Source organism: Rutilus rutilus (genome assembly GCF_951802725.1).
Source record: "Rutilus rutilus genome assembly, chromosome: 5".
In the NCBI taxonomy this organism is placed as follows: Eukaryota; Metazoa; Chordata; class Actinopteri; order Cypriniformes; family Leuciscidae; genus Rutilus; species Rutilus rutilus.
In genome coordinates this window covers 5,086,651-5,105,574 of record NC_140213.1, presented here as the reverse complement: position 1 = coordinate 5,105,574, position 18,924 = coordinate 5,086,651, and the positions used below count along the sequence as shown (strand labels likewise).

The window sequence follows — 18,924 nt, the reverse complement described above, 5'->3', positions numbered from 1 at the left end:
ATACAATATAAAGCTAACATTTTTTATAAAAACTATAATAGTATATAAATTAGGGCTGTCACTAACAATTATTTTAGTAATCGATTAATCAGTCGATTATTTTGACGATTAATCGAGTAATCTGATCTTTTTTGTGGTAATAAAAATAAACCTAAATGTACAATAGCCTTTAAAATAACTTAAAATACATATATAATAACAATGAGGCAATAATAATTTGTTCAAATAAGGTATCAAAAGCAACTAATCACATGGTTTTATTGAACGACACTGTTAAAATACATAATGTGATAAACATGACATAAACAATCACCTCTTGTACATTATGTATTATAACAAAATAATCAACCGAGAGTTATATGTGGGTATATGTGACGGATGATTTGAGCTTTGTGACAAGGTGTGTTATCCTGCTGGAAGTAGCCATCTGAAGATGGTACATTCTAGACATAAAGGGATGGACACGGGCAGCAACAATACTCAGGTGTGCCGTGGCGTTTAAACGATGCTCAATTGGTACTAAAGGCCCAAAGTGTGCCAAGAAAATATCCTCCACACTATTACACCACCAGCAGCCTGAACCGTTGAGGCAAGGCAGGATGGATCCATGATTTCATGCTGTTTACGCCAAATTCTGACCCTTCCATCTGAAGGTTGCAGCAGAAATCAAGACTCATCAGACCAGGAAACTTTTTTCAAATCTTCTATAGTCTATGAGTCCGTCTGAATTGTATCCTCAGTTTGCTGTTCTCAGCTGACAGGAGTGACACCGGTGTGTCTTCTGCTGCTGTATCTGCTTCAAGATGTGCGTTCAGAGATGCTCTTCTGCAGACTTTGGTTGTAACGAGTGCTTATTTGAGTTACTGTTGCCTTTCTATCAGCTCGAACCAGTCTGGCCATTGATTCTCCTCTGACCTCTGGCATCAACAAGGCATTTTCCTCCACAGAACTGCGGCTCACTGGAATATTTCCTCTTTTTCAGACCATTTTCTATAAATCCAAGAGATTGTGCATGAAAATCCCAGTTGATCAGCAGTTTCTGAACTACGCAGACCAGCCCATCTGGCCCCAACAACCATGCCAAGTTTAAAGCCACTTAAATCACCTTTCTTCCCCATTCTGATGCTGAGTATGAACTTCAGCAGATCATCTTGACCATGTCTACATGCCTAAATGCATTGCTGCCATACGATTGGCTGATTAGATATTTGCATTAATGAGCAGTTGAACAGGTGGACTTAATAAAGTGGCCGGTGAGTGTACGTCAAAATAGGGAAGAAAAGACTATAGCAGCGTCTGTTTCATGCCAACTTTAAAAAGTCAAAACCTTTGGATGGAAAAAAGTTGTTGAACTGGTGTTTTCTGTGGCAGTGCTTTTATGATGATTAAACCGAGAACTCACCAGCATCTCTCCTGACAGCACCTCCAGCAGTCTGATGAGCATGTAGCCGTCTCTCAGGTCATTATACAAGTCAGAGATACGACAGGACACACGGGACAAGTGAGAGTTCACCCACTTAGTAAAGGTCTTCTTCTGTACCGCGTCCCTCTCATCTGGTAGGATGACAGAGAGACACAAACAAAAATTTATATTAAGGATACACAATATCATTTGGATTATTAATCATTAAAGATAAGCTTTTTTACATGTAAATCTCAGAATTAATATTCATTTATTATACATCACACCATGTAAAACTTGTGAGCCATAACAAGAAAATAATGATCAGGTACACTGTAAAATAAATTATATGATCAATACGTTATAACAACATATATTTTACATTGCTTTAACTCATCAAAATAAGTCAAGCAATTTTCAACTTTATTAAGTTACACAAGATTCAACTCATTTTTTTAAAGTCAGTTTAATGCAATTTAAGTTGAAATGACTTAAACAGTCAAGTTGATTGTACATTAAAAAAAATTGTTTACAGTGTAGCATAAGCATTACAGTTAGTATAAACCAGAAATGTAATATGTATAAGGGATCCCTAATATATATTTTTGATCATGTTTCATGTCTCTTCTGCTCACCAAGGCTGGATTTATTTGATCAAAAACACATAAAACAGAAATATTGTGAAATATTATTAAAATTACTAGTGTAATATAGTATAATAAATTTATTCATGTGATGTAGAGCAGTAATTTTCAGCATCATTACTCCAGTCTTCAATGTCACATGATCCTTTAGAAATCATTCTTAATATGATAATTTGATGCTCAAGAAACTAAAAAAAAAATAAAAAACATCTATCAATGATAAACAATTGTGCTGCGTAATCTTTTAGTAGAAACTGTGATAATTTTTTCAGGATTCTTTGATGACTAGAAAATGTAAAAAAAAACAGGATTTTTTGGAAATAGCCATTTTTGTAACATTAGAAATGATTAATGATTACTTTTGATTACTTTATTGCATCCTTGCTGAATAAAAGTATTAATTTCTTACAAAAATCGTACTGACCCCAAACGTTTGAATGGTAGTATATATACAGTGAGGAAAATAAGTATTTGAACACCCTTCTATTTTGCAAGTTCTCCCACTTGGAAATCATGGAGGGGTCTGAAATTGTCATCGTAGGTGCATGTCCACTGTGAGAGACATAATCTAAAAAAAAAATCCAGAAATCACAATATATGATTTTTAAACTATTTATTTGTATGATACAGCTGCAAATAAGTATTTGAACACCTGAGAAAATCCATGTTAATATTTGGTACAGTAGCCTTTGTTTGCAATTACAGAGGTCAAACGTTTCATGTAGTTTTTCACCAGGTTTGCACACACTGCAGGAGGAATTTTGGCCCACTCCTCCACACAGATCTTCTCTAGATCAGTCAGGTTTCTGGGCTGTCGCTGAGAAACACGGAGTTTGAGCTCCCTCCAAAGATTCTCTATTGGGTTTAGGTCTGGAGACTGGCTAGGCCACGCCAGAACCTTGATATGCTTCTTACAGAGCCACTCCTTGGTTATCCTGGCTGTGTGCTTCGGGTCATTGTCATGTTGGAAGACCCAGCCTCGACCCATCTTCAATGCTCTAACTGAGGAAGGAGGTTGTTCCCCAAAATCTCGCAATACATGGCCTCTGTCATCCTATCCTTAATACAGTGCAGTCGCCCTGTCCCATGTGCAGAAAAACACCCCCAAAGCATGATGCTACCACCCCCATGCTTCACAGTAGGGATGGTGTTCTTGGGATGGTACTCATCATTCTTCTTCCTCCAAACACGTTTAGTGGAATTATGACCAAAAAGTTATATTTTGGTCTCATCTGACCACATGACTTTCTCCCATGACTCCTCTGGATCATCCAAATGGTCATTGGCAAACTTAAGACAGGCCTTGACATGTGCTGGTTTAAGCAGGGGAACCTTCCGTGCCATGCATGATTTCAAACCATGACGTCTTAGTGTATTACCAACAGTAACCTTGGAAACAGTGGTCCCAGCTCTTTTCAGGTCATTGACCAGCTCCTCCCGTGTAGTTCTGGGCTGATTTCTCACCTTTCTTAGGATCATTGAGACCCCACGAGGTGAGATCTTGCATGGAGCTCCAGTCCGAGGGAGATTGACAGTCATGTTTAGCTTCTTCCATTTTCTAATGATTGCTCCAACAGTGGACCTTTTTTCACCAAGCTGCTTGGCAATTTCCCCGTAGCCCTTTTCAGCCTTGTGGAGGTGTACAATTTTGTCTCTAGTGTCTTTGGACAGCTCTTTGGTCTTGGCCATGTTAGTAGTTGGATTCTTACTGATTGTATGGGGTGGACAGGTGTCTTTATGCAGCTAACGACCTCAAACAGGTGCATCTAATTTAGGATAATAAATGGAGTGGAGGTGGACATTTTAAAGGCAGACTAACAGGTCTTTGAGGGTCAGAATTCTAGCTGATAGACAGGTGTTCAAATACTTATTTGCAGCTTTATCATACAAATAAATAGTTAAAAAATCATACATTGTTATTTCTGGATTTTTTTTTTTAGATTATGTCTCTCACAGTAGACATGCACCTACGATGACAATTTCAGACCCCTCCATGATTTCCAAGTGGGAGAACTTGCAAAATAGCAGGGTGTTCAAATACTTATTTTCCTCACTGTATATGCTCAAAATCTAGACACACGCGGCCACAGAACTAGCAGATCTTCCACGTACCTGCTAGTGCTTTGATGCGGGAGCACTCAAATAGTTTGGCACTGGTGGTCTCGGTTTCCCAGAATCCTGTGCTTGCAGGCCTGTTGTTGTTGTTGAGCTGTCTCTGGGCCTCAGCATTGTCCAGGTCTGTTGAGGCATTGGCCATCGCGCCTGCTTCCTCAAGCAGCCCTGCATATAGAGTAGTGAAAGTCAGCATCCATAGTACCAGCTAAACAGAAAAGCTGTAAAGCGGCAAGCCAAACACATACACACACACACACCTAATAGATTCCAATTGATAAAATGCACACATAAACAGACCTACACACAGATATAGATTTAAAGGGATAGTTCACCCAACAATGAAAATGCTGTCGTCATTTACGCACACTCAAGTTGTTCCAAACCTGTATGAGTTTCTTTCTTCTGCTGAACACAAAAAAGATATTTTGAAGAATATGGGTAACCAACCAGTTGACATTGACTTCCATAGTATGGAGAAAGTCAGTGGAGCCCATCAACTGTTTGGTTGCTGTCATTCTTCAAAATATCTTCTTTTGTGTTCAGCAGAAGAAAGAAATACAGGTTTGGAACAACATGAGGGTGAGTAAATGATGACAGAATTTTCATTTTTGGGTGAACCATCCCTTTCAGATACACATTTAGATACACACCAGACACAGTAAAAGGAGGCAGGGCACGCACAGACAAATAAATGGGAGAAATGGCAACTCAACATTGCAGCTAACTTCAGAAACTTCGGCTTTAGCCAAATGCATTTTTGACATTTTGCTGTCAGATTGTATTGCTGATTCGTCATGTGTTATTTAAATGTAAATTTGGAAGGCAGTTTTGGAGATTTCACTATTTTCACTTTTAAGTAGAAAAGAACTGTAGTAGCATAACTAGGAAGAAGCTGCCCATAAGGCATTGCCAAGATAGTTGCAGGGTTTTTTCAAATTTAATTCTGACATAATTTACTCATTTACACGACTTGCACCTGAGCGCTCCGCATCACACGTGCAATGCTGTACCAGGTGAGCTACCGAGAAAGTTTTCTCTTAGAAAATTCATACACAAATGTATCAAGCTGTTTATGTGATGCATTGCAAACATACAAATCATGCACTATAGTAAAAGTGTTTTGAGGTCAATATAGCATCGTGTAAAGAACCACGTGAAAATAAGTCTTTAATTATCAATAATCTGCCACTGTAGAGCATGAAATCCATGTGAAAAATGTGTGAATAAAGAGCTAAATTAGTTCAATTATCTTATAATGCAATTGTGTCTCTTCAAAAAGACTGTATAAAACCCCTCAATTCATATGGTTAGTTTTACTCACCCTTTAAAGGGACACATAAAGATGCACAAAGATTAAAATTTGACAAAAGTACATATGAAAATAAATGTGATTGTAAAACGTGTCAGCTGTTGGGTTATGATAATTGTGTGGTAAAAGTCACATCTTGTGCACTTTATACTCGCACAAAAGCATCTAGTGTCTAGTAAACAAATTTAAATGAATAAAAATGCAAATTTTTGTGTTATTTTTGTCACTTCAAGTAGTAGTGAGGTAGTGTGCAATGATTGATGAAGTCTCACTTAAGATGGCTCAATACCCTGACAGTGTGACGTCCACTTTTCAAGGCACTATGGAGCGAATGAAACGTAGCCATCTGACATGTAAACTAAGGTAAGGCCTATGTGTGCTGTGCAAGCTAGCTTAACAGGTGTTTTGAGTCACATTTGTTAGCCTACCATGTTGTCTATTGTAGCACAGAAACACTATTTTGACTATTCAGCATCCAGGATTGGAATGATTTGTTGTATGAGACCGATATTCCTTTGAAACCACAACAAATAACTGTTCCAATTCCCTGACGTCAAGTGACCTTTTTACAGGAATACAGAACAACTGGGTCAATTCACCTACTTTTCACTACAAATACGAGAGAGCAGATCTTTTTTTCTTCAGCGTCTTGATAAGTGAATTTACTATGAATGAATTTCTAATAGATTTAGGAGGCTAATCCTTCACCCCATCCCCCTTCCAGAACCCGTTCCACTGCCTGCTGGTGAACAACCAGACCATCATTGGTGTGCTGTGTGTCATATGTGCAATTTCATGAATTTCTATCCATATGGTCACTGTTCTGATGGTTATAAACAAACACAGAGACTCTTTGACAGGTGTGATCTGCTCTTTTTCTTCATATGTTCATTGAGATGTCAGTCATTATTGTCTTGAGTGAATGCAGCACAAAAATGCGGAGCGCTCCCCTCCCCCATTTTTCATAAACCCAAAATCTCGCTGGCCCCATCCCCCTTAATACACACACACACACACACACACACACACACACACACACACACACACACACACACACACACACAATGTTTTCGTCACCCTCCTGCCAGATATTCCAAATGGCACATCAAGAGATAGAAAGAGATAAGCAGAATTGGTTTTGTGTGAAGAATTTGTCATTTTTTAATTAGAAATATATGTTTGCATTATATATATATATATATATATATATATATATATATATATATATATATGCGTGTATGTGATTTTTTTTTAAACCCCCCTGATGTTTAAATAGACACTTGTCTCATATAAGTGTTTCAAATGTTTCACAGGTGGCCTAATTTCTTAGATTCTTCACACCTCATGAGATATAATGGGAAGGTACAGTATAAAGGCCATGTGTTTTATGAAAAGTAATTCATCTCTTTTAGGCATGTTGACATTTTCCCTTTTTTCAAAGAGAAAATTTTCACAAAAACATTCCACTCAGCCCATTCTTTTGATATGATTTATGAATGTATTAATAACACAAATATACCCAAAATAGACACTAAAGGTCATTTTTAGAACAAACAATAAAAAAAAATTAAAATTCTCAAATACTCTCTACCGAAAAGCAAACAGCAGAAGGAGGCATTGAGATATCACCCAAGAGACAGTACAAGTTATTTCAAAAGGAATGACAGATAGATACCCAAGATAGTTTCAAAGGAATGGGTGAGAGACATATGGAAGTTTTCTTATCACATTGAACAAATTCTTTGTGAATTTGGTCAATCACTGCAGTATCACAAGTCTCAGAGTTGTTAGTAGATAATCCAAGAGAGACGTGTGACGCAAGAAGACGATCAAACTAACTTTTAATGAATACCAGGAACACCAAAGCATTACACGCTTGAACATAACGTTAACACTACAAGGAGCTAAAGAACACACAGGGCTTAAATACACTAGGGAAGTTAATCAACACAACAGGGAACAGGTGTGCAACTCATTAACATCCATGAAAACTAACAATAGGCGCCTTTCCATTACAGATTTGCGCAAAACTTTTTGCGATTTTTTCTAAATATCGACAAAAAAATACTGCGAAATGACGGCGTTTCCATTAACCGGTGTTATGCGACTAAAACTTAATTTTTTCCTCTCGCGATAGGCTACCATATCCCAGCCACTGCACTAGCCATTATTATTAATCGAAGGAGATGTATGTGTGTTTTCAAAGCATTAATGGTAAGGAACGACCCTTATTATACTTGTGAGCGGCAAATATGAGGTGTTTCTGGGTGTTTCTCCCTCATTTCTGCTTCGAGGTCTTGATGTGGCATTTATTTGAGGTTTAGAATCCATTATTCCTGTAATTCTTTTGTCTTTTATGAATTTAATAAAGAACTCTGTCTCGTATTCTGTCCAAACACACCGCGTCATCTACGTCAGGTGACCTGTAAATGCGCAAAAACTGTTTCCATTGCAGTTTTGTGAAATATTTCTTTTTCGAATTGCCTGAAAAACCACCTCATGCGAGCGTAAAAACTTTTTTGCGATAAATGGAAGTTTTTGCGCCATTGGGCGTATTTTCAATGCGCAATTTCAATTTGCGCAATTGATAGGGTAATGGAAACGCGGCTAATGACAGGGAACTCACCGGGTGTTTAAATGAAACCCTTTTCAACTAAAAACAGATTTTTTTTTTTTTACACGTTTACATGACAATGGCATTGTGGGCGCCTGAAAATGCAAACAGGTTTCAAAGTGCAAGTTTTTGAAAAAAATGCCGTTATCGTCCCCTTGTACTAGACAACAAAAACGAAAATTTGTGTAAACGGTGACGTTGCGTATGCGTATTACATGTTCAGTCTATAGGCGCGTAGTGTTTCTTTACAAAGTGATATCGCCAACTACTGGCCTGGCAGCAGAATACAGCGTTTTTTGTTGTTTTTGCAGATCCGTGTACGGGAATCAATCAATTTGAGAACGTTGTCGTTTGTACGTGAAAAACGCAAACTTTTCCATTTTTAGTACATTGCTGTCATGTAAATGTACACTCATGCAAAGACGAACAGAACAAAACCAACCTAAAACACAATTAAGCTAATGGTACGTTTACACAACAACGATATTCTAAAACAGAAATGTTTTTCCTTTGCATTTTTCGTGTACAGACGACAACGTTCTCAAACCAGTTCACATGGAGCCTTTCTCCTTCTTTATTTGCAGTGTTAGATCACATCTCCACGTCAGAAATATCGGATGCGGCCGCAGACGTCGAATCCCCGCCAGAAGATATCCTGTTTTGTCTGGTATCCAAAACCAGTCAGAAGCCTTTAGAGTTTTGTCTAATACCCAAACCCTGTAAAAAGCAAGTCTGGTCTGGTGGTACCCAATATGAGTGTTTTGTCTGATACCCAAAACTATATTAACAGTCTTCTATCAGCCAAGAATTTGACTTAGAAAACCAAGAAGAGCAGAAATCAGGAGACGAAGTGATGGTTGTAAAATGAGCAGAGTTGGTTTATTGAATAATCTTAGTTGTGTATGTTTCAATGCTCAGACTTTGTCTGACCAGCACAAATACAACAAGGGTGGTGGCTATACCATCTCTTATTCATGAAGACAAACATTCAACATTCTATGAAACCACACAATCGTAAGATTAAACAACAGAAAGGAAATAATAAGTAATATAAAATATAAAATGACAAATGAATAATAATAATAAAATGATGAACAAATGATAAAATAAATTAAGTAATCAAATATGACTAATATGAATAAATGATAAATCAAATGACAACTACATAAATGACTACTAATTATAAATTATTATAAAATCAAATCATAAAAAAAAACAAAGAAAATAGATGTATGGTTGCTCTCTTAAAGTAACACGCACACACACACACACACACACACAGGTTGCTTTTGAGAATCCTTAGATCCTTCAGCAACCTCGTTTGATTAAATGTGGAATGACAGACAACCAAGCACACCAGAGAGAAACCCTGTCTATAAGATACAACTTCTGCCCATATTTCCATATTATGGCACAAGAGTTATTCCATCAGTTCCATCAGCAAAGTCCATAAGCATCAATTTCCAAATGGTTTGACAAAAATAATTTTGCTTCCTTCTATGTTGACATATTTCTTACCGAACGGGAAACTGGGGCGGGGCTTATCAAAATAGCTAATAGTGTTTAGTTTACATTATATCCTGTCAAAACCATGATCAGATATGATTTTGTTGCCCTTTTTATACAGCCAAGTAGCTTTTAGTTTACATCACAACCTACCAAACCTCACTTGACAGCTTGAGCTCTGCATGAAAGCAATGAAGACACAGTTAAAGTAAAAAAAATCCAGCCTTTTCCTTTGCAATCAGTTGACGGCTGAGAGACAAAGTATTGTTAGAGAACTGACCGAATTCAATTGTAGACTGATTTACGCATTTAAGCTATTCTGTACTGTAATGTCAATGTGTCTACTATAGAACTATAGTCTCACATAGCCAGATCTATATCGTCTACTCTAGACTATAAGACAAACATATTTTATATTCAAACTAGCATAACAGTGTAATTTTAATGACCTCATTTGTCAACATGATGCCGGTGAATTGCAGAGCTTGTGCGAACATATCCACAGTGCTATGATGAGATGCTTTCTTAACTGCTGGTTTCTCACCGTTGTCATTTTTGTTGTGTGTTTATTTTGTTATTGAAGAAAGCGCACAGCACATATTTACACTCATCTAAACGTCGCTCTCAGCAGCGTGGACGGTGTGGGGATGTTCGTTAATAGTGTATCGCTGCTAGGGATGTTAACCGATGACCGTTTGACCGATGGTTGACCGTTAGAGATGCGCGGATGGGCTATTATTTCATCCGCAACCGCATCACAAAACTCAACATCCGTCCGCCATCCATCCGCACCAACGTTTTTGACCAATTTTCAAAACCGCACCCGCCCGCCATCCGCTGATTGGTGTATACATAATATTTTTCATTTGTTTGGTTCAACCGCCCGCCACCCGCCCGAATTTAATTCAAATATTATTTTTCGTCACGTCATCCGCCCGATCCGCGGATAGTCCGCGGCTGTAACCGCCAACCGCGCATCTCTATTGACCGTATCAACGTTAACCGATCAAAGTTATTTCCAACTTCTTTTTACTTATAAGCAAAGAACAAAAAATAACCTCGCCATGAGTATATCGTGCATTGACTCACGTTCAGTAAAAAGAGTTCAGTAAGTGTGCACGAGTGCAGTTCACTTATTGGCCACTGGTGTCACTAATAACAAAGTATTTTTATCTAACAAAGTAGTTAGTATCTAACACAGAGTGTTAGTTGAGTATTAGTAGATTTTAGAAGTGGATAAACTAATCACTGAAAAAAAAATGTAAATGCGCATGTGCGTTCTGATCTCACAATTTGCGTCACGCGCACTGTACGCTGACCCTCGTGTACACATAAAAAGTGAAGTATACTTTGGCCTTTAGGGTTAGAATAAGTTTACATTATTGCAAAGTTACTTATAGTCAGTAGAATGTCTGTTGGAGGAGCATCACGATAAAGAGTTATCAGGTATTAAGCAGACAGTCTACTAATACTCTAATGAGAGTTAGTTGACATGTAGTTGCAAAGTTACTTTTAGTCAACAGAATGTTCAAAAGGGACCATCAAAATAAAGTGTTACCCAAATATGTACTAAATATGCACCCTTAGGGGGTAAATAAGGTACAAAGGTGTACCTTTTGAAAGGTTTTTTTTCTGAGAGTGTATGAAACAAATGTGCAATGTATCTTTTACACAACCTCTGTATCAGATAACATTCTGAGTCAGTATAATGTACCCAGGGTTTCCTTTCCCACTTCTCTGACACCAGTAGTAACGGTTTGACCTCGTGTCAGGCGCTCTTGTCCTTACTGGGCCAATCGGCGCTTTCTTCCTCCCCAGCACCTGGTGTCCACCGACATGACAGACCGCAGGATCTAACTGGCATGTGTTTCTCTCTGACAAACAAACACATCTGTGAGAGAAGCACGAGACTTCAGGCGTTCTCACATTCACAAATAACATCAGAATCAGAGAAGAATCAGACACAACCGTACCACACACACACACACACACACACACACACAGCGAGTACATTTGATTTAGGTCACTTATCTTCTGAGGTTTAAGGCAAAATCAGTAGTTCTGGTTGATGGACTGCAGATGTGTCATTGGAGTACTTTGGAGTTGAGTAAATCAAGGAGTTGAAGCCTTTCTTCAACTGCTGTCGCTTGCAGAGCATTGCTCATTATTATACAGCTTTGGCTGTGCTCTGGACCTTCCTCTGTGTAGTAGACAGTTTTTCTAGTGTGTTTTTTTTAGTACATAAGAGAAAATATGATGCATTTTAAAGAGACATCACAATAACCATTAAGGTCTTTCGAAGTAGTCTTTATTCATATTAAGTATATTATTTATATTAAAGGATAATTCCGTATTGTATTTAGCACTTTGAGTCTCTTTTCTGGTTTGTTATGGATGAACTAGAGTGGTGGACACAGAAATTTTGACGATGGGTTCTGTCTATGCTTATAGTGTAGTTTTATCTTTAGTGGAAATATTTTGTTTCAAATTATAGCTAATTTAGATTTTGTATGGTGAAATTAAGGCAAAAATATTATATTGGTCTACATTAAATAACATTTTGGCTTATAATAAATAATCTTACTTTTCATTCATGTATTTGTCTTAGGGAAAATAAATCTTTTTGATTAATATTAAAGGGGTCATGACATGAGAAATCAACTTTGCCTTCATCTTTTGACATATAACAGGTCTTTGTACCATTAAAACTTTCTGCAAGTTTCATAGCTTCAAACCTCCTCATTATTAATCAAAGCTAGTTTTGATATTGAGGGATTTGTGACGTCACACGGGCAGACATATGCAAATGTATTTGCATAAGACTGCCTCCAGAGCAAGACATCGACGAATAGACCCCTTCAATGTTTGTAAACATCGAACGCCTAGGTTGGGTGCGCGCGCAGCATGGGGTCAGAAAAATGGTGCGGCTAATAGACCGGCATATATATGCACTGTCTTTGCCATCACAGGAACGGGAACAGAACCATAATAAACTTGTTTTAGCTAATGGCGATTGTCTGCCTGATTAGAGTCCTGCACGGGTTCGGACGAGTGACCCGCAAATTTTGCTTAAACGGGTGAAAAATATCCAAAGTGTGTCGGGTCGGACCATGGGTCGGACACGGGGGAAACACGGGTCTAAACACGGGTTTAAAACAATCACATGCAAACGTAAAAATATATTCAGATTTTTAGGAACACGTCTACAAAAATATGCCTGATTGCCTGTATTTCAAGTTGATAAAATAATTTAAAATCCACATCAGTTTATTTGTCCACGCGCCACGCCCTCCCAGGATCTTTCACTTTTAAAAATGCATCATAACCGCGCGCGCGCGATCTGCTTGCAGTCGTCGAGATGGATGCTGAGGAGTTAAAGAAAGAATAGCTAGTGAGATTGTAAAGTTGTCGACAGTCATCAAAAATCAAGTCCAGTGTGTGGGAGAAATTTGGAGTTATCTGAAGAAAATATTGTGAACGGCTTATTTGCTGCATTTTCGTGTTGGATAGCCGCACATGTGGAACTTCATCGGCGAGGAACCACGCAGATAACTGTGGTAACAAAACCAAGCAGTTCTGTCGAACAGTGTTTTTTATTTTATTTAACACTGTTAAGTATGTGTATTTTTTATATAATAAACGGGCAGACTGGGACAATGCTACGATCAAAGATGCTCGTGTTTAGTGTTGTTATTGACAGTTATTGTGACAACAACGGTATAGTTAAGCCCTGGTAAGTAAACAAAAGTTTTCTGTAAACCGTAGACTGGTTTAATAGTTAGGTGAAGTTCGATATCTGGCATTAATTGTGACCTGTGTCATGCTACTTAGCAGATAGCAGCAGTATCTGAACCATAGACTGTAAAAAAATAGATCTGAACAGATGTCGTCTATTTTTTTTTTTTTTTTAAACGGATGAGATCCTGCAGGAATCCTGAAAAACTTGACTCCACAACTGGTGTGATTTTCACAGTCCACGACGCAACAATAAGGCATTTTTTCTTGACGAGAAATTCTCTGGTTAACACACAATTCAATGGGATGGAATGAACTTTCTGACCCCGACATGCGCACTGCGAACTTAGAATTTTCCTGTGACGTCGACCGTGAAGGGGTCTATAGTTATACATTCATCACACCATAGGCCCCGCCCACTGGCATTCAGTCGCTTAACGGCTGACATATGTCTACACTGGAGTGCATATGTCAGCTGTTAAGTGACTGAATGCCAGTGTAGACATATGTGTAGACATAATGCCAGTGGGCGGGGCCTATGGTGTGATGCTGTATGCATCTAAAGCCAATAGAATCCATTATAATCACTGACGCTGTCTACACTGGATACAGTACAGATGCCCGCACCTGAGTCTGCCGACAAGAGAACAAATGAATGAGTAAATGGAAAGGAAAAGGAACGTTTACTGCCTTTGACCCGTCCAGTTTAAACAGCTCTGTCTGTAGACTTCAGAAGGTTCCCAGCATCAGGAATTTGATCAGCATCAGGAATGATATCACAATGCTTTGTCTGTAAATGACGGTTTTCAAAACACTTACTTACAACGAGTGGCTGTTGATACAATTTCCTATGCAATGACGTTAGCCAATCATAACAGCGGCCATTTACTGACAAGCTGCCCCTTAAAAACAGATCATTTCAGTCACAGGGTCAGAATGAGGGTTGAAAATGAGATATATTTTGATATATTCTAGATATATTCTAAGTTGGTCCAAACAAAGTATAATTTTTTCAGTGCATATGGCGCTGACAACAAGCGCTGCAGATTCTGTCTGGGCGTGCTTATAATTAATTAGATCTTTTTAATTTATCAAAGCAGCAGGTATCATCCACCCTGTCTCCTCACTGTCAATATATAAGCATAACAGGATAAATCTGCATTGATATAGCCTAATCATGACATCATGCTCCTAAATCACTTTCCATCTTCAAGACAATGTGAGGCAGAGGGACAGACGGGCTGGACGAGGATAATCTGACAGAAGAATCTGCCTCAACAAGAACGGCAATTGCCCTTTAAAAAGGACATTCTACATTTAAACTCAAATAGGTCAGATATAGATCAGGAGCTGGTGCTTCTTCCCAGACTGTAAGGTTGCTTTCAGCGCAATAAAAAAGTGATCCAGTCCTCGAAGAGACGAGAAGGACCTGAGGGAGATCATGCCATGCTGCATTAACATGAAGGCCGTCACTCCCTGGGCAGAAGACTTCTCTCTCTCTCTCTCTCTCTCTCTCTCTATGATTGCTGCCACCTTCTTTCATTTCTTGATTACATTAAGTAAATATAGACATCTTGATGAATTTATTCGACTGAAAAATCAGCTTGGGGATCAATGACATCAGTAGACCTGGACTACACCGGACATATTCACATGTACTCACAGGTCGAACATTTGTTGTTACATGATGTATTTGCTAATAAAGCTAGCATTCAATCTCGTCACTGTGAAAGACACATATAGGCCTACACCTCTTATTTAAAAAAAATATGCATTTGCATCAAATCAACTGGATTTAGACGTATAAAAACAAGTGTTTGTAGCAAAGAACAATTTTATAGCTCTGTAGTCTAAGCAAAGTTGTGCATCAACTAATTTACATTAAATAACTATTTGAAATTCACAGACAAAACAAACATATAATGACATGTATGTATATATTTCCTGACATTTGGTTTCATATAACTGAGATATTGTGCCTTTAGACAGTCCAAAATATTTTAAAAAGTACAAATAATAATTTCAAAATTGTATTTGTAAAACTATTGTTAATTTAGTATATGCATTTTTACTATCATAATTGTTTGCATTATTTTATATTTTCATTAACCATTTTCCAATAATCATAAAACATTATTATTGCTATTATAATTCCATTTATTTCACCTACTGTATGTGCAGCATTTAATGGCCTGCTGAAGTGCCTCGAAACTCACAGGCTGCATCCGAAATCGCATTCTTCCTTACTATATAGTAGGCAAAAAAAGAGTATGTGACAAAAAAAGTATGTCCGAATTCACAGTACTCATAAAACAGTAGGTCAAAAGTACCCGGATGAACAAGCCTACTTCTTCCGGTGAGATTCTGAAGTGTGCATATGGACACTTTACAATCCCATGAGGTCACAGGACAGGATTTATGAATGGCAGTGAAGCGACGCAACTGACCCTGGTAGGTCATGTGATAAGAGCAACAAGGTCAATGTAGTACATTCAAATTACATTCATACTATATAGAACATACTTTTTTAGTGGTCGTGGAGTAATTACTTATTCAAAATAAGTACCTACTCAAGAGAAATATGCGATTTTGGACGCAGCTATTGCCCTGAAACAGGAAGACAGGGCGGGGCATATCGAACAACTCCTTATTTTTTAAATAGCCAATGGCGTTTAGTTTATATCACAGCTCGGCCAGAGCTGTTGAGTTCAGTAAAGCCGCAGTTTCCTCATTGGACCGGAGCAGACCCTGTGCACTGTGGTGGTCCACGTGACACTAACGTGAAACCAGACTTCATTCACCCCAATGTAAAGCATATTTACACGGTCTGAATCGTTCCCTATAGTGCACTATGTGCCATTCACCATGTAGAAAATAGTTAATGTGTGAAGAGTGACCGATTTTAGCTGCAGCTTCAGCGTCTATTTATAATGTAGGGGGCGGAGCTTCAGATTCTAGAGGGCATTTGATTGGACAGAAAATCTGATGAAAAGCTGAAGTGCAGAGTGATGTCATCAAAATCATTTATCCATATTGGCAGAAGTGAGATATTTATATCTTATATCTCCTAAATGTGAATTTTGTCATTGTTTTGGAGCACACTAGCTTATAGATAACAGTATAGTCATACTAAAAGCCCAATTTTGATTTCATGGGGACTTTCTCAATCTGTATGAATTGACCTTTTAGTGGCATGTGCTGCTTTGGGTGCAGCTTCCCTGCCTCCTTTGCAGTCTCAATATACAGTACATCAATTTCAAAGACAATACAACCAGGAGCAATGCATGCAGGCACCAACATAGCCTACTGTTTGCATTTAACCTTAATATGACTCAAATGTCCTGCCCCTCAGATAGTAACTAATACCACTGTAAATCACCTCAGACTCTTCCTTGTATGCTGCAGAACAGGTCATGCATGACAGCAAGTGTTTCATGTTTTACACCGATAGTACACTGCTGCTAATTCGGACACATACTATGATAGGAGCTGTAGGTGCAGCTTTAACATGGATGGTGTATTTCTTTAATGCCTTTACCGCATTGTTGACCAATATTCCCATCACCGTTAACACCCAGCGCTGTTTATTCGCATCACCTTACATATCCAATGTTCATTCCGCCTATTTAACGTTTTCTTCCATTCAGGCCTGACACTTTATTTGAGCTTACAAGCAACTTTCCTCAGTGTGGTCCAATGTGCAGTGTGTTGGAAAATGCAGCACCGTGCAAATATAAATACCAGGCCTTTCTTAAACACAAAACAAACGCAGCTGACATTTAAAATAAGCACTCCACCACTGACACTCGACAGTGAAATATCGGCTCAAGACACGGCCCAGAAATGACTGCAGTGTGTGTCCAGCACAGGCCGGTCTCTGCATTCACCACACAGGAATCAACGGACGTTACAACAATGTATGTGTGAATCACTGTTCTCCAGTACAGACATATGCGATTCACTGCGTCCTTACCTGCACACCCACTCCTAAGGATGAATGATTATTCCACAGATCAATGCAGTAAGATGCTTCTCATGCGGTGTATGAATAATCCCGGATGGCTTCAGCGCTGTGTCTTTTCTCTGGCATACTTCAGTCAGGTACTCGGCGCGCGGATGCGATGAGAAGGGGATGCGTGGCGCAAAACGACACTCGGTATATTCGATGACACCGGTCAGTACGCGGCTTCTTCAAGGGTGATGTCACGCGCATCACATTCAAAATGTGTCTGAGGCCAGATCTGCTTGCTCGGTCAGATCGCCGGTGTGCTCGGATATCCCGTGCACCGGATACACGCGCTCTCTCTCTCTCTCTCTCTCTCTCTCTCTCTGCGCTCTCAATAACGCGGAGGATACAGCAGTGATGGGGAAGCCACGCGTGCGCGCGCGCATACACACACACACACACACACACACATTGAGAGGCACTTATCTTTGTAAGGACTTCCCATAGCCTTCTTTTGTCATTAAATATAGGTCCACAATTATATGAACTAGCCTAATGTGGTTTGCTGGGTTTTACTGGTTTCACAGACTGGCTAGATAAAAAAAAAAGTGCCCCAAAATCCCTCTAAAATTAGCCCATGGACTTCGATATGTATGCAATTTCATAATTTCCGCTATGTCTTTGAATCATGGTTAAAGCTTAGTGTTGGATGCACTGATCTAGCATTTATGGTGAACTAAAATATACTTTAAAGTAATTTCTATGTATTTAAATACATTTGCTATCAAATTATATTTGTAGCTATTTGGTATATTTAGAAACATAGTGATGAAAGTCTAATTTTATTAAGAACACCTTTTATTCCATTAATATTATAATATTTGAAAGAACAGGTTTTTAAACATAGGCTACTTTTACAATTTGAAGTAGCGTAGCCCCTGGCGTAGCCTACACTACAAGTGCACATTTGATACAATTAAGCACACTTTTTTCAGTCATCTTGACATGTGCTCTTCTGTTTTATCATACTTTATTATGGGGTAAATAGTAGGCTACTATATTTAAGGTATAAAGCAGATTCTAGTAGTTCGGTAGGCTATATTAATGTATCATATCAACATATTAATCAAATAGCCTATATGACTATGAACTGTATATAGAAGAACCAAAACATGATTTTTAACCCTGATTTGTAAAGCCATCCTCTCTACTATGTGGATGGTACAAAGGAGCAACTGACTTTACTCACCTTAAACCACTAGATGGCACAAAACATTCACCTTTTGATAAAAGGTTAGTTCAACAAAAAAATTAAATTCTGTCATTAATTACTCACCCTCATGACATTCCAAACCCGAACATTTTTTTTTTTTTTTAAGTTCATAAAGATTCATAAAATAAACATTCATCATTGCACACATCAGTTGTGCTAAACGAAAGTTCAAGCATGTTCTCTTGACGTGCGAGAACCAATGAGGTTCATTCTCGTGTTACGCATCACGTTTGAACTTCCACAAGAACCAATGAGGTTCATTCTCGTGTTACGCAGCACGTTTGAGCCTCCACAAGAACCAATGAGGTTCATTCTCGTGTTACGCATCACGTTTGAACTTCCACAAGAACCAATGAGGTTCATTCTCGTGTTACGCAGCA

At 38.5% G+C, this 18,924-nt stretch overlaps 1 protein-coding gene across 4 annotated transcripts in view; it reads right to left on the bottom strand.

The window, feature by feature from the left end:
- sptbn4b (spectrin, beta, non-erythrocytic 4b) overlaps positions 1-17,590 on the bottom strand; it is an 83,602-nt gene extending 66,012 nt beyond the window's left edge. For all 4 annotated transcript variants that reach the window (XM_084409085.1, XM_084409086.1, XM_084409087.1 and 1 more), the window contains exons 1-3: positions 17,299-17,590; positions 4,159-4,326; positions 1,403-1,554 (exon numbers count right to left, since the gene is read on the bottom strand). In XM_084409085.1, the coding sequence (XP_084265211.1) occupies positions 1,403-1,554; positions 4,159-4,303 (297 nt within the window). In that variant the 5' untranslated portion in view covers positions 4,304-4,326; positions 17,299-17,590. The remainder of the gene's footprint in view (positions 1-1,402; positions 1,555-4,158; positions 4,327-17,298) is intronic.
- Positions 17,591-18,924: the final 1,334 nt, after the last annotated feature.